The sequence below is a fragment of the Carcharodon carcharias genome, chromosome 11 (genome assembly GCF_017639515.1).
Source record: "Carcharodon carcharias isolate sCarCar2 chromosome 11, sCarCar2.pri, whole genome shotgun sequence".
NCBI classification, from domain to species: domain Eukaryota; kingdom Metazoa; phylum Chordata; class Chondrichthyes; order Lamniformes; family Lamnidae; genus Carcharodon; species Carcharodon carcharias.
In genome coordinates, this window is record NC_054477.1 from 161,231,444 (window position 1) to 161,258,612 (window position 27,169).

A 27,169-nucleotide genomic window follows, 5' to 3' on the forward strand; every position below is an offset into this window, starting at 1 on the left:
ACAGAAAATGTTGGAAGTCCTCAGCAGCTAAGGTATCATCAAAGTGAGAGGTTAACTCTGTTAGTCTCTCCACAAGTGCTGTTTGCTGAGCACTTCCGCAATTTCGGTTTTTAGTTCAAGTTTCCAGCATCTGCAGTATTTTGTTTTTTGCTGTTCGCTAAACTTTGAATCATAGAAAGTTTACGGCACAGAAAGAGGCCACTCTGCCCATCGGGTCTGCACCGGCCGAAAAATGAGCACCCCCCCCCAGCCCAACCCCACTTTCCAGCATTTGGTCCATCGTCCTGCGGGTTACAGCGCTTGAGGTGCATATCCAGACACCTTTTAAATGAGTTGAGGGTTTCTGCCTCTACTCCCCTTTCGGGCAGTGAATTCCAAACCCTTACAACCTTCGGGGTGAAAAAGAAATTCCTCGCCTCCCCTCTAATCTTTCCATCAATCACTTTAAATCTATGGCCCCCTGGTCACTGACCTCTCTGTGAAAGTAAAAAGGCCTTTCCCATCCAGTCTATCCAGGCCCCTCCCAATTTTGAACATCTCAATCAAGTCTCCCCTCAAGCCTCCTTTGCTCCAAGGAAGACAACCCCAACCTCTCCAATCCTTCCTCAAAGCTGCAATTTTCCATCCCTGGCAACATCTTCCTAAATCTCCTCTGCACCCTCTCTTGCCCAAGCATTTTTAGGTTCTTAAACTTTATTGCACAGTTAAGTTGCTGGAAGGGCGAGCTGATATTGCCGCAGTGAGGGAGAGTGAGCAGACGGGGCAAACGACTGTGTGTCTCCTTAACCAATCAGATTGCTGGATTGTGAAATTAACAGCGCATGGACTGAGAAGGAAGTCTAAATTCGAGTGAGTGAGTTCAATGTCAAATCAGATATGGAAAGACATGTATGTCATTATGAATGCTTGGCTGCTTTCCACAAGCTTTTTCATTACCGAGCTGTTGAGCTGGAATTGGGAAATTTCCTGACTCAGCGGACCCACCTCGGTAGAAAGTGCCCCGTCAGACCCACTTTTGACTCCAGGAGAGTGGGGATGGGGTGGGGGAATACAGCCGGACCACTGCCACTGCAAGCAGATTGGAGGCGTCCACAAGGGTGGGCATGTACCAAGGTGAGTTGGTTAAATGACCTGCTTCAATTCTCTGGGACTTTGCCCTCGTGTTTCATTAAATGTTAGGCCCTTGAGCCCGCACCCCTCACAACCCAGTACCACCCACATCCTTTCCCCGTGTCACCCCCAATGGCCCCTCATATCCTCCTATGCCAACTCATGATCCCCACCCACCATCCTTGGCCCTTACACCCTCCATGCCAACTCGCCCAGTATCCACCATGGGCAGATCTCAGGAGCCATGCTGAGATGAAATAAAACAAAGGTTTAAATATCTATTATAGCTTTCACTATATTAAAAAACACTCCCTTTCATGAAAGCCCATTCAAAACTTTAAAATCTCCTCAAGTGCTTACTGCCTTGTAAAAACAAACAAGTTTCTATTCATAACCCCACATGAAAAACAACTGATCCTTTAGTAACCTTTCTGAGCTGTTAATCTAACTGTGAACTTTGGAACCCCCTGCTGAGTAATTATAGCTCATGGAAAGCAGCCAAGCATTCATAATGACATAATGATAGCCCTAGGGGAAATGTCAACAAAAAGCTAACATATTGCTAGAACAAGGGTTTTCAACTCTCACTGACACAGGAAGCCTATTTTGTCATTTTAAAGGGCTGGGTATTTAAACAGCTTCAGATCATGACAGTTCTACAGACCTCACCCACCCTTCAAGAGCATTTAGATCTATGCTAAAACTTCATGACTCTGAAACTGCAGGTTAAGTCCCTTACTGCAGTGAAAATGGGATCTGTTTCAACTCAACACTGAGGTTAAATAGCCATCCTGAGTTTGAGTTTCCCTCCTTCATGAATCACATCCTGCCCTCTTTCCACTACTGATGAAAATGGGATCTTTCGGAAATGGGGGCGGGACTTCCACATCCAGATCCCGCCTGTCGTTTTTTTAAGGTCTGCAGAATTTCCATGAATCTGCGAAAATCTGGCCCAAGGAGAAGGAAGGAAACATTGGATTAAGAGGGAGCGAGAAAAAGAGACAGGAAAGAAAAGTTTAAAAAAAACTTTAAAATTTCTCTTTTATAAAGTCTCCAACAATGATTAAAAGCTGAATGAATAATAGCCCATATTTGGAAAAGGTAATTTTCAGGGCCAGAAAGTTGCTTAGCAGTAATTAAGACAAAACCAGCCCATTTAAAGGGTATTTAGACTGAAATGGACAGGCCTCAACTTTCTGTGGCAAATTCAGTCCAATCCTATGATACCAATACCTCATGCTGTTCGACACATTTCATGGTCAGGCAGACAACAAGATGGTGTTTTTGTGGAGGTAATGGCGCAGTAGCACATCTTGGGCCGTAACCTTGAGGGGTTCCACGTGTAACCGTGCATCTGCCTCCACCTGAAGCTGCTGTCACCAGTCACGTATGGTCGCAGCTAGTAGCTTTGGTGCTACTTGACAGGAAAATCTGGCCCAATATCTTGTCCCAATGTTTATTTTCTAGTCTTGGACTTAAGCTATTTCCTTGGTAGTCATGGAAACATGCTAGCAGCAGTGGAGGACAAGAAGTATCTATACTCCAAGGTTATTTTCTCACTCACGTCTTGTGTCAGCGTTTCCAATGATTTCCCTCGGCTGATCCTCTGACTACTTGAACCATGTCGGAGTGACCTGCAACGTCAGGAACAATAATCAAAGCACTGTATTCAAATGAACACCTTCCCTCACCCAGACGTATAAGCCGAGTGAATAAAGCAGAAGAATAAAAATAAGTGTTGTTTTTAAAATAAAAATTGCACATTTACGGATTCCTGATGTTATAACGGCTTGTGAGTGTTAAGTTTCTGACAGCCAGCTGGGGAAGGAGGAGGCCGAAAGTTGATCTTTACTTAGGGCAGAATTTTCCGGGGCGGGGTGGGGTGGTAAAGATTGCTTGCTGATTACCGTAGCTCAGTAATGGGCACTGCCGGGACTGCAGGAAGGAGGACGGTCAAGAACATGGCTGCCCCAGAACGTTAAGTGAAGGGTTTTAGGTGGGAGAGACCCTAGAGCCAGTTGGGCTGGAGGTGTGGGGGGGGGGGGGGTGGGGGGGCTGCTGGGATCTGTTGGGCGGATGGTGTGGAAAGAAGGGGAGAGTGGTATCTTGGGGGACGGTGTCCCTCATGCACACAGGGCAACCCCATCCCCCACCCTGCATCAGGTTCTCCCCCTGCCCTACCTTCCTGCCTTTGTTCATGTAGGTCATTGCAAATGATCTTCCCACTCCGGTCTGACTGCCCACCTATTAGGGGCTAACAAGAGTAATTGGTCTTTAGTTATTTATTAACATTTGAAGGGCGGGTTGCTGATTTTGGTCCTGATGTATCACGGGGATCAGCTCGGGGGATGGGCAGGAAAGGGGGTGGGTTAGCCAAGATACCCCCCCCCCCAAAATACGCTCGGTGGAGGCACGTCAAATCCAGCCCTTAGTTTCTGATTTATTCACAAAGCGAAACATTACAAATGTGCAGCTCCTAGCTCCACAACACTGGTGCCAAAAAGGTGTCTCTCTTCATACTCTTACGCGCAAACAATAATCAAACTAATTAACGGGGCGCTGCAACTAAAACAAAACCACAAAGGAAACTTAACAAATTAAAATAACGCTACTGCGCCTGATGATGCACTCCAGCCCACTGGTTGTGGAGGTGTCTCTTTCTATGTGCACAAGTAATTATTCAATGAGTCCTCCCACCCCAACACCTATAGAAACATAACCTTAATCTGCACAACGAACAGTGTGGGGCATAATGGTGGATTCTAAAAAGAGGGTAGTTTTTCTTCCAAGAACAGCATCACTTGAAGAGAAGGCAATTTTAACATAAACACCAATCCCAAAAAAGGTTGAAATGAACGAAAATGTTACATTTAGAAACTGGTCATAAAGTATCAATGCCACCATCGGTGTCCATTATTATTTTATAAAGTTCTTTTCTGCTGTTCTTCCCTTCCACCTTCCACAGTCCTAAACAGACAGCACTCTGCCCAGAAAGGGGGGGGCGGGGGGCGGGTGATTTTACTCCCAAATTTCCTAAACGACATTTTGCATGCACCTTCCACAGAATGTACCTAAAAGGTTTACAGCACAGAAACAGGCCATTCGGCCCAACTGGTCCATGCTCAACATAAACTTCCTCCCACTCCACCCTAGCAGCATGCCCTTCTATTCCTCTCTCCCTCGTGTGTTTATCCAGCTTGTGTTTATCCAGCTTCCCCTTAATCTATTTGCATTTGCCTCAACTGCTCCCTGGTGGTCACAAAGTTCCAAATTCTCATCACTCTCCGGATTTTAAAAAAAAACTTTCTCCTGAACTCCCGAACGGATTTATTAGTGATTCAAGCCAGAGATCTACAAGGTACGATGATAAGCTAGTTAACCCACCATGCTCTCTAAAGTGGCTTAAACGATTTCCATTAATAAATACACCAAGTATTTTGGATCAGCCATCTCTGACATTCATACAATGAAACGTTGACTCAAAATCCCCCCTGGAGTTTTAACAGACCCTCCTCCTCCCATATTTTAACTGCAGCCTTTGCACATCTGTGCTGTTACCTCCGTTCCTGTCGGATATGGTGCTGTACGCTTAAAATAGAACGTTCTTTTGCGGGCTGTCCTTCAAAAGATCCACTCAACATTCGCTGCCGAGTGCAGGCCCTGTGGAATCCAAAGTAAATTGACAGAAATATATTTTCATTTTCACCCGAGCGCTGAACAGCTTTCTTTTGCAACACTCAATCACAGTGATTTTAAAAAAAAAAAAGAAAGGGCAGAGGTTCTGCTTTGGGCACAAATTGCATCCATTGTGTAAAGTTTATTTCTTCCCCCCACCAATGACCTTCTGCTCAAACTCATTTCTATATTACCAAACTCAAGTTCTTCCACGATTCCAGTGCCACTGGACAGGGTTTTAATTTTCTTTTAAGAGATTTTGCTTTAGAACATATTCCTTGATTGTATTCCAGAGCGGTAACTTGGCAAAGTTTGACTAATGCAGCAGAGAATACTGTATCACCAAAAGCAAGCATCTAACACTCACCAGCTGTGAGTAATCCGATTTTAAATGATTGGAAATGACTTTTTAGAAAATGTACGGAACAATTTTCTAATTAGATTGGGGTTCAGTAGTGAGCTTCTTTGTAAACCTCAGCAAAAAAGTTCATTCAAAATCTTTCAAAATGTTCCCATAAATGTTGCATCCAAACTTCCAGCTTCATTGTCTAGAACCTCTCTAGAGGGCCAAAATTGACAGATACTTGTCATGGTGATGAATTCACTGGCTGAGGGGGATGGGGGGGGAGAGAAGGGCAGGGGAACGTGGTTAGCTTTGTGGGAGGGGCATGCTCGTAGCGCAATCTTTTTTAAAATTAGCGACTGTGGAAACCAAACCGTGATTTGTGTTCAGCGCAACTGGAATTTCAGCAACCTTTCACACCAGTCTCACTGGTATCAGAGGAATTTGCACCAGAAAAAAAACAGCATATTGATTGGAAACTCCAGGCTCCCGACTGTTACAATTTTATTGGACAGGATTATCGTTAACCCCGTCACACATTTCCCAAAAAAAAATCTTTTGCGCTGAGTTGAGATATTCATCTTTTGTATACAACTCATTAAATCGCGCCTGTTAGAACATGCAAGTGATGAATGTGCTATATTTTCACTGATTTGATGAAATACTTAGTGAGCAGATGTAGTAATTTTATGCTTCACGTTCCTCCAACGCAACATCGCAGATTCTGCTAATAACAAAGGAAAGAATCAGTTTAGAATGATCCATGTTCATGCAGCTCTGCTACATCACAGACAGGAACCTAGTCATCCTGTTTCTCTCTGCTTGTTAGACAGCGGGCTGGTTTTTGACAATCGGTTAACAGAATTGTTCACGGATCCAGGTTTGCCCTGAGAGGAGGAAATTGCGTGCAAGTAAAATTCAAGGGCTGAAGCCTACGAGAGGGGATGACAGCCCTGTGGAGCACCTCAGAACACTTTCCTACATTCAAGAGCAGCAGACACATGGGAACACCACCATCTGGAAGTTCCTCTCCAAGACACTTACCATCCTGACTTGGAAATATATCGGCCGTCGCTTCACTGTCACTGGGTCAAAATCCTGGAACTCCCTCCCTAATAGCACTGTGGGTGTACCTACACCATATGGACTGCAGCGATTCGAGAAAGTGGCTCACCACCGCCCTTGAAAGGGCAATTAGGGATGGGCAATAAATGCTGGCCTAGCCAGTGATGCCCAAATCCCATGAATGTATTAAAAACATATGTAAATGCAAGCTGTTATTTTTGACCAGGTGTCAGTGATAGAGGAAAACAGGGTGCTTAGAATTTTAGGCCTGAATTTCACCTCCCCACCACTGATGTGTTTCCAGGCTACTTTAGGGTGGAATATGAAATAGAAGGAATGGGCTTCCTACTGGATTCCCACCTGCCCCAACCTCTCGGTGATTTTACGCTGGGGTGGGTGAGGATGGGTTACCCACCCTTGCCCCAAGTGAGGCCCTTTATTGGCCACTTAAGGTCTGTTTCCTGGCCAGTCTCAATTTTTAGGCTGGTGGGAGGAATTCCTGGGTGTAGGGGGGTGTGGGGGGGGAGGGGTGCCTCCATCAGAAGACCCCTTCTAATTTTGGGCACCCTCACCCTAAGACCTGGTGGCTGCTGGACCACCCTTCCCCCTGACCTCTCCCCTAACACCCCAACAACCCCCCCCTTCCCCCCCCCCCCCCCCCCCCCCCCCCCCCCCCCCCCCCCCCCCCCAGGCCTTCCCTACCTTCCTTGTCCCAAGACCCCAAAAACCTACCTTTCCAACCAGTCCCATGACTTAGGCTCCGACGTCTTCCGGAGGTTCCTCTTTGGTCCACTGCAACTTGTGTCACTTCAGGAGATAGAGAGCTACCGCCCAATCAGATTGGCTGGCAGCTCTCTAAGGCGGGACTTCCTCCCGAGTGAGGAGCGGAAGTGCCCCCCCCCCCCCCCCACCTCCCCCGCCCCCTGCATCCAATTGATGCCCATTCGAGTATGGAGTGGCTGCGGGGCAGACAGTGTCAGTGGTGGTGTGCTCCGCGTCGAATCTTCAAATGGCAGGATGAGAAACCCCACTGTCCAAAATATCCTGGCCTTGTTACTAATAAAACGGCAACTAAAAACTCTCTGAGAAAACATTTTGAGTGATTGAAGACATCAAGATATCATGAAGGTGAAATGCTGATATGTTCCACAGGTATTTCTCTCAGCATAAATATTTCATAAGTGCAATTCCAACGCTAAATGGTCATATAAAAATTGCAACTCAAAAATGTGCTCGGCCAGTACATGCCATTTTTAAATAATACATGGAGGAAATATGAAACATATTCAAATAAATTATTTCTTTCCAGGAAAGGTCTTACCTGAGGATCTTGTTTACTGCATTTTCTTTCTCAAGAAGATTTCGGGCACAGATGCTGGAAACTGATCGGCGCAGCTGAAAATAACCATGAATGTGAGAGAGGGAGGTTAACCCAGGAATCTCCTGGAAATCTAGTAGATTGTTAATGTGGTTTGATCTTGCTGCTATGAATGGGAACACAGCTAAGTCGTGGGTTTATTACACTTAATAACCTCTTTCCTAAACAGGCCAATGGTTGTTTCCACCAATTCTACAGTGTGTTTTCAGGTTGCTTGCTCCTTGTCAATGTTGCTATTAAGCTGTGGCACTGGGCTAGGCTGTTCTCCACCTTACTGCTTTGACATGATAGGGTTGTTCAAACTCATGAGGGGTGTGGACAGAGTACCCTGGACGAAACTGTTCCCACTGGCGGAAGAGTTGAGGACCAGAGGACACTGATTCAAGGTGAACTGGGGAAAAAGCTTTTTTTAACGCAGCGGGTGATTGGGATCTGGAATGCACTGCCCGAGAGTCTGCTGGAAGCAGGTCCAACTGTTGCTTTCAAAAGGGAATTGGATAATTATCTGAAGAGAAACGATTTGCAGGAGTATGGGGAAAGAGCAGGGAACTTGGACTAGCTGAGTTGCTCTTAGAGAGAGCCAACACGGACCCAACAGGCTGAATGGCCTCCATCTGCGCTGTTGCTGATTTAGTACTATATGATCTACAATCATGGCAGCCTTTTACAAAAGTCCCAATAGAGAGAATTGAGCACAGATACATGCTGACACTCGGAAGACAGTATTGAGGGAGTGCAACACTGTCTGCGGGCAAGACATTAAACCAAAGTCCTGTCTCCTCTCACCTGGATGTCAAAGATCCCATGGCACTATTTCGAAGAAGAGCAGGGGAGTTCTCCCCAGTGTCCTGACCAATATTTATCCCTCAACCAACATCATAAAAACAGATTATTTGTTCACGATCGTGTTGTTGTTTATGGGAGCTTGCTGTGTGTAAATTAGCTGCTGTGTTTCATAAGAACATAAGAAATAGGAGCAGGAGTAGGCCATTCGGCCCTTCAAGCCTCCTCTGCCATTCAATGAGATCATGGCCGATCTTCCACTTCAACACCATTTCCCTGCACTATCCCCATATCCTCTGATGTTTTTAAGGTGTAGGTAGGAATCTATCAATCTCAGTCTTGAACATACTCAATGACTGAGCGTCGGCAGCCTTCCGGGGCTGAGAATTCCAGAGATTTGCCACCCTCTGGAACTTTCCTACATCACAACTGTGACTACACTTCCAAAAGTGCTGCAAAGTGCTTTGGATCATCCGGAGGTTGTCAAAATCGTTTCAAACTTATGAAATTTCCAAAGGTATCAGGCAATTTTCTGGAAATCGTTGGTTGCAATATTGTTTTGAAGCAAAGGTCCAAAGTTTGGCAATAACTATGTCTGCACCTAGGAGGAGGTAACGAGTAGATTAGACAAAGGAGAGCCAATGGATGTTATCTACTTGGACTTCCAGAAGGCCTTTGACAAGGTGCCGCATAGGAGGCTGCTCAGTAAGATAAGAGCCCATGGTGTTAGAGGCATGGTACTAGCATGGATAGAAGATTGCTGTCTGGCAAGAGGCAGAGAGTGGGGATAAGGGGGTCCTTCTCAGGATGGCGGCCGGTGACTAGTGGAGTTCCGAAGGGGTCAGTGTTGGGACCACATTTTTCACTTTATACATTAATGATCTAGATGAAGGAACTGAGGGCTTCCTGGCTAAGTTTGCAGATGATACAAAGATAGGTGGAGGGACAGGTAGTATTGAGGAGGCAGGGAGACTGCAGAAGGATTTGGACAGGTTAGGAGAATGGGCAAAGAAGTGGCAGATGGAATACAACGTGGGCAAGTGTGAGGTCATGCACTTTGGTAGGAAGAATAGAGGCATAGACTATTTTCTAAATGGGGAGAGAATTCAGAAACCCGGAGTGCAAAGGGACTTGGGAGTCCTAGTCTAGGATTCTCTTAAGGTTAACTTGCAGGTTGAGTTGGTAGTTAGGAAGGCAAATGCAGTGTTGGCATTTATTTCGAGAGGACTAGAATATAAAAGCAGGGATGTGCTGCTGAGGCTTTATAAGGCTCTGGTCAGACCACATTTAGAATATTGTGAGCAATTTTGGGCCCCGTATCTCAGGAAGGATGTGCTGACCCTGGAGAGGGTCCAGAGGAGGTTCATGAGAATAATCCCAGGAATGAAAGGCTTAACATATGAGGAACATTTGAGGACTCTGGGTCTATACTCGATGGAGTTTAGAAGGATGAGGGGGGATCTGATTGAAACTTACAGAATACTGAATGGCCTGGATAGAGTGGGCGCGGGGAAGATGTTTCCATTAGTAGGAGAGACTAGGACCCGAGGGCACAGCCTCAGAGTAAAGGGAAGACCTTTTAGAACAGAGATGAGGAGAAACTTCTTTAGCCAGAGAGTGGTGAATCTGTGGAATTCATTGCCACAGAAGGCTGTGGAGGCCAGGTCATTGAGTGTATTTAAGACCGAGATAGATAGGTTCTTGATTGGTAAGGGGATCAAAGATTACAGGGAGAAGGCAGGAGAATGGGGTTGAGAAACCTATCAGCCATGATTGAATGGCGGAGCAGACTCGATGGGCTGAATGGCCTAATTTCTGCTCCTATGTCTTATGGTCACCTTCTGACCAATTTTGGCAGAGATTAACCTTGTTTTTTGTAAGAGTGTCAGTATTATTGCTCCAGTTTTACCTTCTGATCAATATACTTATTATCCTCAATACAGGATGGTTTGGAATGGTCACAGGAAGATGAAGCTGATGGCAATCTCCGGAGCAAACAGCTCGTGTCTTGTTGCTGACGATCAATGAACTGCTTCATAAAACTTTCCCTAAAAATAAACACATTCATGCAGACAGTAAGACAAATAAAGTCAATTTACAAGGGTTACATGTAATTTATGATGGGGAGTTACACATATTAAAGTTGTTTGTTACGGTGTCCAACGCACTCTCTTTTCTTCAATATTTTGAAGTCTCGAGCCCAGGGAGTGGATGATGCTCAGTTGTTGAGTACATTCAGAACAGGAGTCGATTGAATTTGGACACTAAGGGAATTAAGGGATATAGAGATGGTTTGGGAAGGTGCAGATGATATAGAGGATCAGTCATGATTTTGTTGAATAGTGCAGAATGCACGAGGGGCCGAATGGCCTACTCCTGCTTCTATCACCTAAGTTCTTATAAATCAAAATAATACAGATTCAGAAACAGAACTGTGTTTTAACAGGCACAGTGGTAATGCCCCTAGCGTAGTACTCAAAAGGCCCAGGTTAATGCTCTGGGGACACAGGTTCAAATCCAACCATGGCAGCGAGTGGAATTTAAACTCAAGTAATAAACCCGGAATATAAAGTAGGTCTTAGTAATGATGCCCATGCCAACTATCATCGATTGTTGTAAAAACCCATCTGGTTCAATAATGTCCTTTGGGGAGGGAAATCTGTCGACCTTACTCGGTCTGGCCTAATGTGGCTCCAGACCCACAGCAATGTGGTTGACCCTTAACTACCCTGTGAAACAGCCTCGCAAGCCGCTCAGTTCAAGGGCATTTAGGGATGGGCAACAGATGCTGGCCTTGCCAGCGATGCCCACATCCCATAAAAGAGTAAAGAAAAAAAACGTAAAATTATATTGGATAAAAATTAAACTAATATATAAACACATTTTAAACAGTCTTAGAAATACATCAGAAGCCTGAACAGGCTGGGGCTCTTATTCATGTTAGAAAACCTTAGGCTGAGGGGTGACCTGATAGAGGACATCATGAAGGGTTTTGTTAGGGTAGACATGGAGAAAGTGTTTCCACTTGTAGGCTGGACCAGAACCAGGGGTCATAAATATAAGGTAGTTACAAATGAACCAGACAGGGAATTCAGGGGAAACTTCTTTAAAGTTTTCAGTGCTGAAAACAGTTTCTCCTTACTTACGCTAGCAAAACCTTTCCTGATTTTGAATGCCTCTAGTAAATCTCCCCCCAACCTACTCTGCTCCAAGAACAATCCCAGCTTCTCTAGACTCACCATGGAACTAAAGTCCTCGACCCTGGTATCAGTCCAATAAATTTCCTCTGCACACTCTCCAGGGTCTTGACAACCTCTCTGAAGCGCGGGGCTCAGAATCGAGCTGGGTTTAGAACAGACGCCTGATCTCTCCAACGTCAAGTTTATCCCAAGGAATCAAAAAGTCACAACCTACCCCCAGGAGAAACGCCTCCAACACTATTGTCAACACCCACCTGATTCTGGGAACGGAAAAATCTGATGGCAATTTCGATATTTTCACCATCTGTGGCCTGTTTGGGAACTTTTCAAAGATTCGCAAACGAAGTGGAAGCTTCTCCTTGGTGTCGGCGTTGGCTTCACTTTGTTTAAGCTGAAATTAAAATAGTGTCTTATATTATGGTCAACATTAACTTCTTTCAAAATTCACAGGTTGTACGTATCACTGGCAAGGCTGGCGTTTATTGCCCCTCCCTAATTACCCTTGAGAAGGTGGTGCTGAGCCACTGCCTTGAACCGCTGCAGTCCATGTGGTATAGGTACACCCACAGTGCCGTTAGGGAATTTGACTCAGTGACACTGAAGGTCGTGCTTAACTTGACGCAGGGTGTCCATGTCTTACTTGCTACTCTTTTTAAATAGTCACTCATTAGTAATTAAAGTTAAGGATGCTCAAAGAGGTGAGAATTGGAGGAATGCTCTGAGGGGTGTGGGGGTAAAGAGGGGTGAGGCAATGGAGGAATTTGACAATGTTAAAAATGTTAAAATCGAGATGCTGTTTAACCTAGAGATTAAGAAAGATGCTGTGTTGTTAGATTTGCTCGAATTTAGGTTGTTGGCTGTGAGTTGTGCTGTAACGCCAGGTCCCAGCGCCATGCATTGACCCCACAGTGCCAGTCAATGGGCATTCTGGAACTTTATGGACATAGCTCTAGAACGTGGGTCAGTGGAAACTGTGCTCTGGTCAGATGACACCCTTGGTACTGCGTCTATTTTGGGGATCACAAGGGAGATTATCATGTCCAAAGTAATGCCATGAGTTTATCCCAATCCGATCCAGCCTAGCTTCAAGGCTGGTGTTTTACTTCTACGAAGTTTACCGATAACTAGTAATACTGATCATGTTGGCAATGTGTAGGTGCAGAGAAAAAAAACTGCCAACAGCTTCAAAATTAATTGCTGAAATTGCCAAGGCATAATAGGTAGGCAAGGTTCAGTGAATTATTATGAGAATTGTGTGTTTTTTTGTAGCAGGTACTTTTTGAAGTGTAGTCGCTGTTGTAATGTAGGAAATGTAGCAGCCAATTGGTGCACAGCAAGCTCCCACAAACAGTAATGTGATAATGATCGATAATCTGTGTTTTTTTAAAATAAAAAGTGCTGCTAATTGAGGGGTAAATATTGGTCAGTGCATGAGGGATAACTCCCCTGCTCTTCTGCAAAATAGTATCATAGATTCTTTCACATCCACCTGACAGGGCATCCAAAAGATGAAAGCATTTTACAACAGGATCTCACAGCACAGGAGACAGCCATTCGGCCCATCGTGCCTGTGCCAGCTCTTTTAAAGAGCTATCAAAATAGTTTCACTGCCCGGCCTATCTCCTGAGCCCTGTAAAATTTTACCCTTCAAGTATTTAACCAATTCCCTTTAGAAGAATCTGCTTCCACTGCCCTTTCACGCTTGCACATTCCAGATCACCACAACTTGCTGAGTTACTGACTCTCCTGACAGTGAAAGCAGCTTCTTCCTATGTACTGTCCAGGATCATTCAACTGGAGTGGGGAAGGTGGTGTGTTTGTTGAGAGGGTAGACATGTTGGGTGGAGGAATGTGGGGGGAAAGGGATGGTTGGAAGGTATCTGTCACATGATGAAAGCTCTAGGAATACATCCAACCATAGATGGCAACCCTAGATTACGGGCATATGACTTTGGGCAGAATTTTCTGCCCCTGCCAGTGGCAAGAATCATGGTGGGCGGGGCAGTAAATTTGGCATCATGGAAAAAGTCCGTTTCTTACCGGTGGTAAATTAGTTTGGAATTTTGTTCTCCGGACTTTGATGGCGGGTCAAGTTTCCTGCCGATCTATGCCAGAAACCACATTTGCATTTTACTCATCTTCATTAAAAGGCCAACTCACTGGAATTAATGCTCCCCGTCCAAATTACGTGCCCCACCAGCAGATGATTACAACGGCCTGTTTCACGACTGTATGTGGCGTGCGCCCGGCGAGATTCAAGTTCATCCACAACTTGGAGGTCGGCAGATGCTGCTTTCGCCTTCCTTCCACACCGCCACTGAGATAGATCAGGTGCCCGCAGAGCAAGCCGTGCCAAACTGGGGCACACGAGGCAAAACCAGCAGGGAGGGTTAAGATGGAGGCAGGGCAAGGTGGGGTCAAGAGCCAGTGGGGCCCCAGGAAGTCCCAGATGCTGTCATGGAGGGGCCAAGTCAACAAAGACATTTGGGGCGACCAACCGTCTACAGAAGGAGCTCATACATGGAGATGAGCAAAAGACAGTGCCGCAGATGCCTTTGCTCGGTCTGAGGATGCGGTAGCTAACGTTTGCCACGTTCTCCATGAGGAACTCATGCTGCATGGACTTGGAGACCATCCAATGCCAGTTGATTTGAAGGTTACTGCCGCACTGAACTTTTTTGCCAGCAGATCTGATCCACTGGGGACCTTTGTGGCATCTCACAATTGGCGACATACAAAAGAATAAGGGAGGTGACAGATGCCTTTTCAGTAAAGCTCACTATTATGTATGGTTCCACATGGATGAAGCAAGCCAGGCTACCAGAGCTGTGGGATTCGCTGCAAAGGCAGGGTGACATCAGCTGCACACATGGCCTCGAGAGCTCCCTGGCAGCGGCCTGTGAGATTCATTAAGAGAAAAGGATTTCACTCTCTGAACAACCAGTTCATTTGTGATCACAGAAAGCACATACCCAGGGAAATCACAGGACTCGTACATGTTTGAGCTACTCCCAGGTGTCAAGAGATATTTGAGGGAGCTCACTTAAAGGGATGGCTCCTCAGTGACAATGGGTAACTCCAGAAGACATGGCCAATGATGCCCATTCATTGGCCACAGAGTGTATCTGAGAAGAGATACAATGCAGCACATTCCACCACAAGGTCCTTATTAGAGCAAACTACTGGCCTCTTAAAGATGTGTTTCTGATGTCTGGACCGGTTAGCTGGGGCTCTCCTACTCTCCTGCATCATCGTTGTTTGTTGGGCCTTGAGCAACCTAGCACTGCACAGGTGGTGGTGGTGGTGGTGGTGGTAGGTGGGGGGAGGAAGGAAGGAAGGAAGGTAGGTGCAGCTAGGGGGAGACATTGAGCAGCTAGACGTCCTCGGGTGGAGGAGGATTTGGAGCGGAATGAAGCTGAAGAAGATGAGGAATCAGATGAGGATGCCATTGCATGGACATAACGCGACAGACATGTCTGTGACAACCTCATAGCTGCGAGATTTCTAGAGGAATAAACTGAAGAAAAGTTTGCACAATTCAAGATCTCTTCAGGCTTCAATGCAGGTTACATAACAAAACTTTCAATCTCAATGTCAACATACCAGGAAAGGTCATCAATCTCACAATGATCACACAGGCACCTTCATCCCTGATGATGGGGTCATTCTCGGAGGTGCAGTAACTTGGGAACATGTGGCTGCTGTGGAATGTGCTTAGCACTCCACTATCACACCTCTCTATGCAACTACACACAGTGCAGTCCTTTCAACCATGGTGTCAACAAGTCAGTGCACATGGCAGCCTCCGAGCCACTGAAGCACCACTGCACACATGGGTGCACTCATGCCAGTATGACAGCAGCTTAACAAGGTGGCACTAACAGGAAAAACATTCGTCAGTGGTTAGCCCTTGACCACCTCAAGAGGGAGCAACATCCAGGCAACACCATCTCTCCAAAATGCCAGCTCTCATGTATGAATAATGCAGAGGCCTCATCTTCCTCCTGAGCCCCAGGACGCAGTGACCTGTTACTCGACAGCAAGCAACCAAAGCTGTGAGTTATGACCGCATTGTCCTCATAGAGAGTGGCTCAGCAGGACCATAACTTGATTATGCACAAACACTAATTCGTTGGAATCCTGTCAAGTCCATGTCCTGCATTGCCTTGGCATCAGGGAGAGACGTGACCCAGTCTGTATTGACACAGCATCAATGACAATTTCTTCCCTTCATTGATCTGCTGAGCACTCAGGAGATGTGCTAAAGCACCCTTTTGTAGCATTACAGTTCACGACACAAAGGCCAATTCTTTCGATCTATCCTCGGTCAACGAGTGCACAGTCATGCAATGAATTCCATATCGAGTTGCATACTGTGCCTCCGCAGAAGGATTCTGTGAATTACCTTGAGGCAGCCGTTCAGGAGCAAAGTACGATCCTCACAGGTAAGTAGACGGCTTCATCAGGGTGAGCACACACCTCTGACATCACACACTCATTCCTGTCTAGTAGGCATTGCAAATGTCACCGAGTGGAACCAACTTCATTCGTTCAGCATCATGCATGGGGAGAGTGGGAATTATGAAATGGATAATGTTCAGCCTTAAATGCAGAGATGAAAGCACACTGCAGGGAGGCATGGGAGCCTATGGTGCTCAATGCTGAATACTACTTCCAAAAACTCACTGTCATAAAATAAATGCCTTTGCAAAGTACACTTGGGAGAAAAGACTCTAATGTTGGTCGTGACAAATACTTGTTACATCCACAAACTACAGGTTTCAGTGCGACAATATCAGGATAATTGCTAACCTTGATGAGTAATTCTCCTGAGGCCAAATATTGTCTGCCTAAGATCTAAGGGTCATAGGTGTACTGCCAGCTATCATTCTGACATAGGAGGTGCCTTTATTAATGTCACCCATGTGTAAATAAAAGCTAATTACTGTGCCGTTGAGGTGCCCTGTCCTCTCACCCCTAGCCACTGCTGAAACACACCCATGGCTAGAGCAGTGGTATTCATGATTGAGCATAAATCCAGCAAAAACTGTTGGGCCTGGCTCTCCAAGGCAGTCACCACCCTTCCCTTGGAGGCTTTGATGCGTTTGCATGCTGGAGATAAGGTGAACTCCTCCATCCTTCGTTCCACTCTTCTGCCAACAGACAACTCTGCCTGATAATCCCCTGCCTATCTCTGCATCTCCAGCATTTCTTTCAGGACCATTTCCAGAGGCTCATCATGGGACTTGGGCTCAGCAGAGGCCTGGTCTCCAGCGGTCCTCTGAGTGTCAGAGACCTCGCCGGTAAAGCCTCTGCTGGCTACGGACCTGTGTCAGTGAGGTGATCACCAGATTGTGAACCCAAACCTACTCTAGAACTAGGTCCCACCAAGGTGTGTGTCTCTGCGCTGGCAGAGGATGCAGGTGAACACAGTGACAGGTCTTCATCACATGGGTGTGCAGCTCTGGGGGCTGGGGTTGAGGCGCTTGCTGGAGATCTTCCTCTGCTTTTTCTTGCTGGTGGCTGGAATATAGAGAGGAAATAATCAGTGATTGACTAGAGAGGCTCCTACGTTATAGGTCGTACAGTCATTGTCTGCATGTGGCCAATGTATAGTGGATGGACCCTCACTGGCGTGTTGGGGCAGGCCAATCTTGCCTTCTGTGCAGGAACCATCTCTATTTTCTCAAGCGAGTTCTGCCATCTGTTCCCTGTGGGTGGGGAATGTCCTCAACTCTAAGGTCCACCTCCAGTCTTGGCTTCCCCCCCCCTCCGCCCCTTTTGTTGTGGGTGATCTTGTCCTGCATCAAGGCAGCTGGGTTGACTGTGAGCACTATGGATGAAAGGGCAGTTCAGAAGCATGCCTTCCTGTTGAGAGTGCTGGGCCCTCCCCAGTAACGGATTAAGACACCCTTTTGTGCAAGAACTCACATGAGATGGTGAGCTTAAAGTGGCTGGCAGACACCAAGTGCTCAAGTCCCATCTGCTGGTAACGTGCGAGATCACTGTGGCCTCCAACCCTTAGACTGCCTGATGCTCTTGTGAGTGTGTTTGGAGTGAGTAGAAGTTTCACTCACCCTGGTGGGGCGGAGCAGATCGTTCCTCCTTTTCTTGCGCTGGAGGGCAGTCCCTTTTCTGTTGGTCGTGGGCACTGGCCTCCCTGGCGACCTCCTCCAGGCCAGCGTGGTCAGGCAGCTTGACCTCCAGCTCCCGTCCCCGAGGGAAGAGGGCCTTCCACCTTTCCTGGACGGCCTGGAGGAGAATCCCCACGGGGGCCTCACTGAATTGTGGAGTCGAGGGTCTGGATTTTTTTTAGGCGCCACGTGGAGCCTCAACAACACAACACAGCTGGCCTGCAGCGGGTGGACGTCTGTCCGGGTGCTGTTTAAATATGGCGCCAGCACCTGTAACCCCCACGGGGTAACGGCTGGGCGGTTGAATCCCTTCCTGCTCTTCGCTAATGGATAATTAATGAGCTGAGAAACCAGAAGATTGCCAGGGTTCATCCAACCTGCCGGCCAGCGGGTATCACGCTGGCTTTCTTGCCCACCATCGCACTTAGTCTCCAGAATGGAAAATTCCACCCCTTGTATCTGCTGATGTACCAGCAGCAATGCCATGGGAGGTCGGCTAGTGCTGTACATAAGCGACAGAGGATGAAGATTAGTGAACAGCAAGATGCAAACTGTGAATCTCTCAGAAGATGGCAGTAGAGACCTGTACACCATAGCAGGTGAGGCCGAAAGACTAAGTACAATGTTGTGATAATCGGTGAAGATATCTGGCTACTTCCCAAGTACACCAAATTGAGAGCTAGGTGTGATGCATTAGAAGAATGAAATAAATACTAAAAGGTGAAAACAAAGATAGAGGCAGTAATTAGTAAACTGCTAACCTCCACAGCTATAATCAAAAGGCATAACAGGTAGTCAATTATTGTTGGGTCATGTCTTCAGTTGCCAACACCATTTCAAGATCTGCAAGCCTCCAATGCAGGCAAACACTCTACAGGCCAAAGGTATTGGACTAGAAACAGCTGGGAAAAGGAGCCATTAGGATAACTGCATTACAGGTCCCTGCTATCATCAATTCATCAACAAAATGCTGCATTTGCAGAATAAAGTATATTGTCCTGGAGCAGGTGCAGCACAGAGTCACCAGCTTGATATTTCCCCTCCAAGTCACTCACCATCCTGACTTGGAAATACATCACCGTTCTTTCACTGTCGCTGGGTTAAAATCCTGGAGCTCCCTCCCTAACAGCACTGTGGGTGTACCTACACCCTATACATTGTAGCGGTTCAAGACGACATCTCACTGACACCTTTTCAAGGGCAATCAGGGATGGGCAACAAATGCTGGCCTAGCCAGCGATGCCCACATCCCATCAATGAAAGCTTGAGAAAAAACAAAAGCTGGCATTACCTTAAAATCAGAAAAGCAAAATGTGACATGTTGAACTTCTGGTAGCCAAGTGATGAAGGAAGAGACAAGATGTCAATCTTTACTCAGTTTTAGGTTTATTCACAACGTGAGACGTTACAAAAGTATAGCTCCTCACTCTACCGCCCACCGCTGGTGTCAATAAATATCTTTATATTCTTGAGTAAATCAAATCAAATAAACTAATTAACTAATGAGCAACACCTTAAAGGGACACTGCCAACAAAAAAAACAATTCAAAAGGCAACCTATCAAATTAAAATGTCATTTTAGGGGCTGTTGAAGTGTTCCAGTCCCTGTGGCACCTACCTACCGCAGAGGGCCTCAAGTTTACCAGCAGACATTGTGTGCTCCCTTCCCAGGGACAGCCAGGTGCAGGTGTAGCCATGGAAGAGGGGCAGACAGTCAGATCAAGCAGCTCCCTTAGCCGCCCACTGCCCAGGCCTGTTTGTGACCACCTTGGCCATGTCCAGGAACAGACTAACGAGAAGGGCTTCCAATCTGCCTGCCCCTCTCCACACCAGCTAGCCGAAGATCAGGAGCGTGGGGCTGAAGTACAACCAAAACGTTGAAGAGCAGCCCCCCCCAAATAATCAAAAAGGGGTTGAAACCTCATACATCCCAAATACACATGGAATACAGGCTCCTCGAGGCGGCAGGAAATATAGGCGGCCCGGGAGTCTGTGAACCACCTTGATCGTTTGTTGCATGGGGCTGCTGTGTGCAACGCCCTCCATGCCAAATCCCCAATGGAAAAAGGAATGACTCCCACCGGGAGCCTCTCACTGGTGGTCCTCGCTACTTCCAGACGGCAGGACAGAACAGCATTGGGTGTCCAGACGGCCGACAAGGGGGAAGAAGTGAAGGGTGTGCAACAGCAGCCGGTACAGAAAACCCCTCTGTGCAGAGTGGAAGGGTCCGGAGGGAATTTCCACGAGGCAGCTCAGATTGTAGGGTTGGGGGCTGGTGTTTCTTTATACGGGCACAAATAATCCAAAGAGTGCAGTATGAAGGGTCAGTTCTAAGTGTGATGCGCTAATGAGACAGTATACATCATCTCATGATCTTGCCCTCTCTTGTTGAGCCACAAGGCAAAATGATCACCACTACAGATGTTTCTCAATAAAATTTAATGTTTTCCTTACCTCAGCAGACTCTGTAAATATCTTGTTAGCCCAACGAGACCAAGAATATTACATTGAGTGCCCCCACCTGTCTATACCTAACCTTAATTTATACAGTTAACACTGCAGATGCTGGAAATCGGAAAGAAAAAAAACAAAGTGCTGGAAAAACTCAGCGGGTCTGGCAGCATCTGTGGAGAGAGAAACAGAGTTAACATTTCAAAGGTCAATGACCTTCCTTCGGAACAAATTTATTACCTTAAAATTAGAGCCAGGTTGTTCAGGAAGCACTTCACACAACAGGGTGTGGAAATCTGAAACTCTTTCTCTGCAAGAAGCTGATGAGGCTGTGGGGGGGTCAATTGAACATTTCAAAACTGAGACTGATCGATTTTTGTTGGGTAAGGGGATTAAGGGTTACAGAACCAAGGCGGGTAGATGGAGTAAAGATACAGATCAGACATTATCTCATTGAAAGGTCATGCGGACATGCATCATTAAGAACTATTCCTGCCGCAGCCTGCTCGAGCTGGTTACTACAGTTCTAGGGAATCCTGTTAATGATCGGATTCATGGTCCTCTCAGGATACTCACCGTGGAGGCCCAGAACAAAACCATTTAAAAAAAAAAAATTATTTCATGGGACGTGAGCCTCACAAGCACAGCCCACCCCTAATTGCCCTTGAGAAGGTGGTGGTGAGCTGCCTTCTTGAACCGCTGCAGTCCATCTGGTGTAGGTATACCCACAGTGCTGTTAGGGAGGGAGTTCCAGGATTTTGACCCAGTGACAGTGACGGAACGGTGATATATTTCCAGGTCAGGATGGTGTGTGGCTTGGAGGGAACTCCATGATGTTCCCGTGTGTCTGCTGCCCTTGTCCTTCTAGATGGTAGAGGTCATGGGTTTAGTAGGTGCTGCCTGAGGAGCCTTGGTGAGTTCCTGCAGTGCTTCTTGTAGATGGTACACACACTGCTCCCACTGTGCGTCGCTGGTGGAGGGAGTGAATGTTTTTGGATGGGGTGTCAATCAAGCAGGTTGCTTTGTCCTGGATGGTGTCAAGCTTCTTGAGTGTTGTTGGAGCTGCACTCATCCAGGCAAGTGAAGAGTATTCCATCACACTCCTGACTTGTGCCTTGCAGATGGTGGACAGGCTTTTGGGAGCCAGGGGGTGAGTTACTCGCCACAGAATTCCCACCCTCTCAAATTGTGGAGCTTCTCACTCCTGGGGTGTTTTTTTAAAAAAATTCTTAACTGCAATTGGCAGTAGTATTGTGTCAGCTTTGCCATCTACACGCCTACAGTTTCAGGATGCAGAGCTGTTGTGACATTGAGAAAATGTGAATTAGGTGCATTTCTTTCAGAGAAGAACACTGTGGGATCCAGTACGTGAGCCATGCGAGATATGACACATGGCGAGGATCGCCTGCTTGCAACTGGTGACTTTAGGCCAATGAATTCCCACAGCTCTCCACTGGGGTTTTCATCACCTCGTGTCTGAGTCTGTTATAAACTCATTGATATAGGTTGCTCACTGTGATTGGTCAATAACTCCATTATCGCTGTATCATTCGACTTGCAGGAGAGTAGAAAGTAGGCTCGATTGACTATGGCCTTTCATGAGCTAGTAATTCCTATGAAAGTAGTGCACTGAAGTATCTACAATGTGTTCGCCAGTTCCTGATGGAACAGGCAGCTAGTTCCATACTTCATGAGTTCAGAATGTACAAACAGTTTACACCTTTGCCGGTCACTGATGACACTCTCAAGGACCAAGAAAGCAATTCCTAACACGACCTGCTTCTAATGCCCTCTTTCCCTGCAGTTTTTTTTTTTGTTCCCTTATCTTTCTTTCTCTCAGCTGTGTGGGTAGCAATCTCACCTTTGAGTCAGAAAAAAAAGACTTGCATTTATATCACAGCTTTCATAGGATCACAGAGCGTCCCAAAGAATACATGCTTACGTACCAGACTGCAATTTGTACCCACAATCTTCTGATTCAAAAATGAGGATGCTATACCCACTGAACCACAACTGAAACTCATATACACACACTCACTCACGCTGCCCACCCCCCCCTCAATACAGCACTGATGGAGTGCTGCACTGTCAGAGGTACAGTCTTTCAGATGAGGTGTTAAACTGAGTTCTCCCAAGTGTTCTGGCCAATATTTATCCCTCAATCAACATCACACAAAAAAGCTATCTGATCATGATCACATTTGCTGTTCATGGGAGCTTGCTGTGCGCATTACAACGGTGACCACACTTCAAAAACTACTTCATTGCTTGCAAAGCATTTTGGGAAGTCCAGTAGTTGTGAAAAGTGCTATATAAATGAACGCCTTTCTTCCATTTCTCTTCTCTACTCATCTGGTGAGAATTCCTTTTTTCTCATTCATGAGGCCCCGTGGATAATCTCAAATTAATGTCAAGGCAAAGAATGATAGAGTAAAAGATGTGATTCATGGCTCCTGATGCCTGTACAGTGCCCACCCTCTGATTAATTACACTTAATTCCTGACTGGTCAATCTCCAGTGTTGTTCTCTGCAGAGCCCAGGCCCTGTGCAGAATTCAGGGACGAAGAGTAAATGTTGGCTTAGCCAGCGACGCCCCCATACGGTGAACGAATAATAAAAAAATTCAGTTCAAGGAAACTCAAGAGGGCTGGAAAGAAATGGACCCGGATAGGGGTCAGGCAAAGGAGAAGGGGCGGATGGGAGGGGTGACGAGCTGCCCACATGAGGAGGAGGGTGTGCTCGGAGGTAAAATGATAAAATGCAGTAGTGTGGGGTTGGATGGGACCTGGTGGGGGGGGTGGGGGGGTGCGTGGGGGAGAGATTCTGATGATGGAAGCAATCCATCCACTGGTTTTAATATGAAGAGAACAAAGAATGATGGCCAGCGGGAGAAGCAGCCTTTCATCAAGTTACTGTGATTTGTGTACAACCCCCCGAGTGGGAATGGTGCATTTTAACTATTGGGAGCATTAGGGTGGTGCTTGCTCTACTGAAGGGTTGGGCACCCATTACTGGAAGCAAGGAGGAGCTGGCAGGGCAACTTAAGCTGGCGGCACCCATCGTTGCAAGATGGAGAGGGGCACTCACAAGTGGCCTTACCTTTCTCATAGGGTCCAGGGTCCCAGAGGGAACGAGTTGTAGCTCAGTATGGAGCAGCGCGAGAGAAGACGGCTCCACACGGATGGCGACAGCTGGTTGCACTGCCTGTGGCACTGGGCTGGGTTCCAGGAATCAGCCGGAGACATAGGCCAGGATTGTCTGCACCCCACTGTGCCGGGCGTGTTCGATAGCAAGATCGGAGAAGGCCCTAGTCACCTTCCCCGACGATGTAAACCCAGGACGCGATTGTCCACTCCTCCACCGATGGTGGGCCACGCTTCAGGCAGTCAGACACTGGGGACTTAATTTTAATAAATTTGCATCTAATTATTGTGACCCCCCCCCCCACCCCCCAACCCCTAGCCAGAATCACCCCCTCACGTCAAATTTAAATCCCCTATCGGGGTGATTTCACAATGGCCCAATTTCCAACTGCCTTTAAAAGGCATAAACCTGGCAACCTCAAAGCCGAAAGGAACTCAGGGGTGAGTGCACACAAGGCTGCGTAGCGCTCACACTGATCCCAGAGGCCCCACGGACTCGGTGAGGGGCACAGGCAAGTTTCCACAGCGGCTTGTGGTGCCGGGGCAAGGGTGACAGTGCCAGGGACAAGGCAACTGTGGGGCAAGGATCGTGGGGAGGGGAGGGGAGTTCATGGTTGTGGCAGCACCAACTGAGGTTTGAGCACAAACACACACAGGGTGTTTGCGGGGAGGGGGTGGGGGGGGGAGCGGTTGGGTGTGCGACAAAATGGCCAGGCTAATGGCAAAGCGTGTCAAAGACGAGCACTCCAATGCAGCAGAGAGTATTTAGCTTGAGCTCAATTGACATGCTGGGAGTCAGCCGAGTTAAGTAACTGTGCCCACTCGAGCAGCACTAATTCCTGACAGTGCCGGTGAATGTTCCTCTCCTGTTAACCCCTCGCCCGCACTCACTTCAAACTGGAATGAGTGCTGTGGTGCTGCGGAGCCGTTACGAAACTGGGAAAGCCTGAGGATCCTGTTGGGTAAGGTGGCCATCGAACACTGACAGAGGGGCAGCGCCCCGAGTCCCTTGCATTATGGTTTCAGTCGACATTGAAAAGTCTCCCTCATGATCCAAGCATACCGTGAAGGAGTTTAGGTTTAGGAAAACGCCTGCGCGGGAGATCAGAGTTCAGGAGGCAGTCGAGTAGCCAAAGCTGTTGCCACTCGGTCATGTGGTGTGGGGGCAGTGCTGGGTGGGGTCATGGTGAGCCATCGTGCGCATTAAACACTGAGCATCCATGTTGTGGCCTGGACTCTCCGGCTTGCGTTAAGGGGCCTTGAGAGGCAGACACAGGCGATGGATGACTTGACCAAGAGTGGTCCTCAGGGGACAATTGCTGACCCTTGCATCTCTCCATCAGGAACATGAAGTCTGCTGATCTCGCTGTCTGCCTCATTGCGTATAGACAGGAGAGAAGATGGTGGTGACAGAGGCGCCTGGCTCGCCAAAGGGAGGAGAAGAATCCTGAAGACCAAGGGGAGGCGCTGTGAGGATGAACCTCACAGGGCCATGGTTCATAGGCGCATCGCTGGACCCAGGGTCTACAGATGACGCATGTGCTACCTGCAGATGAGCGAGAACCAGCGTTGCCGACACCTGCACGTGTCAAAGGAACTAGTCACGCACATATGTCACCTTCTGCAGGATTTGGCACCACAGGGAGGGCATCCACGGCCAAGTCACTGCCGCGCTCAATTTCTACATCAGTGGCTCCTTCCAGGGCTTCTCTGGGGACCTTTGCAGGATCTCATAAGCCTCCGCCCACAAATGTAGCCAGGAGGTCAAGGACGCCCTTTTTGCCAAGGCACAACTTTGTCAATTTCAACAGGGATCAGGCAAGCCAGGAAACAAGAAATCTGGGATTCACTGAGATTTCCAGATTCCCACAGGTGAAGGGGGCCAAAAACTGCATCCACGTGGCTCTTAAATCTCCCTGGCAACAAGCAGTCCAGTATGTGAACCGCAAAGGCTTCCACGCTCTCAATGTTCAGCTGGTCCATGACCATAACAAACGGATCACGCAGGTGTGCGCAAGAAATCCCGGAAACACCCACAGCTCGTACACCCTCATCACGCCTCAGCTCCCTGACATCTTCCAGGGACCACACAGGATGCAGGGTTGGCTCCTCACGGACAAGGGCTACCCACAGAGGACGTGGCTGATGTGGTCTGTGTAATGGCCTCAGACTCCTGGGTGAGAGAAAGTGCAACAAGGCTCCTGCTGCAACCCGGAATTTGGCTGAGCACCGCACTGGCATCCTGAAAATAAGGCTCCGGTACCTGGATAGATCTGGCGGAGCACTGCAGTACACTCTCCAGAGGGTGCTGTGCATCCTATTGGCAGACTTCATCACCTGTTCCCTTCAGCACCACACCTTCACCTGTCAGGAATGGTGTGGAGATTGGGGAGGGGTTTGGGAGAAAGCCCTGCCTCAAAAGGTGCTGAGAGCACACAGGGAACATCATGGAATCCAGGGATGCTTGGGTACAGGAGAAACTGGCCCAGCCAGTGACGCCCTGTAAACGAATATGAAATAAAAAGTAGACCTCACTCACAGCATGGTTGTCTGATGGATGTTATACTACTGGATGCTCACTTGGCTGGGCACCACCGATCTCACCATCAGCACAGGAACAGTCCAGATCCTCGTGGGTCAGCTGGATCGCTCTATTCTCAAAGTCTGTGAGGACCTTGATGTCAGGCATTCCTTCACCGGTCTGTGACCTCTCCCTTTTACTGTGTGCCAGCTTGTCCTGCATGAAGACAGGTGGAGAGACCTTAAGCAGGACACCTACCAGGCCAGATGAGGGGGATGCCTGGCATGTGTGGGTGGGTGGGTGAGCACTGCTGCCACTGCCTCCCATGCATGGCTTTTGGGACAGCACTTGTGGCTTTCTATCTGTTTGGTCATGAGGAGTCCTTCATCACCACATCCCAACTGACCAATCCCATTGGCATTTTAGCCCTGGTTTATCCATGGGAGGAGGCAAGTTTTGTGGTGATATTTCCTCATGCCATGTCCCTTTAAATATCAGGAACGCACAAATACTCTTCACAAAATTGACAAAGATTTGCATAATTTTGCACTCGGATGCAACCCTGCTTTTAAAAAAAAATACCAGAATAGAAACTCATTAAAATGTTCAGTGAATCTGCACTGCATTTGACATCAGGTACCTTTGTGATTGACAGACACCTTCCCACTTCATGTCTGAGTGCTAAGAGCCAATTTAAAACATTTCTCAAAAACCCTCAGTATCACATTAACAGACAATACAAGCTTTTTCAAAAAGTAATCCGCTGGTATTATAGACATTACATAGAATTTCACAGCACTGAAACAGGCCATTCAGCCCAACTGGTTCATGCTAGTATTTATGAGCCTCTTCCCAAACTATTTCCTCTCACTTTTGGCAATTTGTTGCTAGTAGGACTGTCCACCTGACTGCCAGTGCTTTTGGATTTACAACATCTGAGGCTGAATTTGTAACACTACATACGATTTACAGGCCATTCGGCCCAACTGGTCCGTGGTTTTGCTGCTTCACACAAGCCTCCTCCCACACCACTTCATCTCACCCCATCACTAGTTCCTTTCTCCCTCGTGTGTCTATCCAGCTTCTCCTTAAATGTATCTATACTATTCACCTCAACCACTCCCTGCGATAGCGAATTCCACATTCTCACCATTCTCCAGCTAAAGAAGTTTCCCCTGTTGGATTTACCAGTGAGTATCTTACATGGATGACCCCTGGTATTGGCCTCTCCCACAAGCAGAAACATCTTCATTCTGCCCAAGTAGGATATTAGGAAGGGGAAATGTGGTATTGTTCACACAATAATGTTCAGTGTTTGGTAACAATTGAAAGGTGCCTTTGGTGATTTCACTGCCTCATGGTACAA

The 27,169-nt window shown here is 47.3% G+C and overlaps 1 protein-coding gene across 2 annotated transcripts in view; it reads right to left on the reverse strand.

Annotated features, from left to right (window-relative positions):
- Positions 1–27,169, reverse strand: part of nalcn (sodium leak channel, non-selective) — a 238,062-nt gene that overhangs the window by 87,822 nt on the left and 123,071 nt on the right. For both annotated transcript variants that reach the window (XM_041198858.1, XM_041198859.1), the window contains exons 16-20: positions 11,809–11,945; positions 10,264–10,402; positions 7,515–7,588; positions 4,669–4,770; positions 2,675–2,744 (exon numbers count right to left, since the gene is read on the reverse strand). In XM_041198858.1, coding sequence (XP_041054792.1) covers positions 2,675–2,744; positions 4,669–4,770; positions 7,515–7,588; positions 10,264–10,402; positions 11,809–11,945 — 522 coding nt within the window. The remainder of the gene's footprint in view (positions 1–2,674; positions 2,745–4,668; positions 4,771–7,514; positions 7,589–10,263; positions 10,403–11,808; positions 11,946–27,169) is intronic.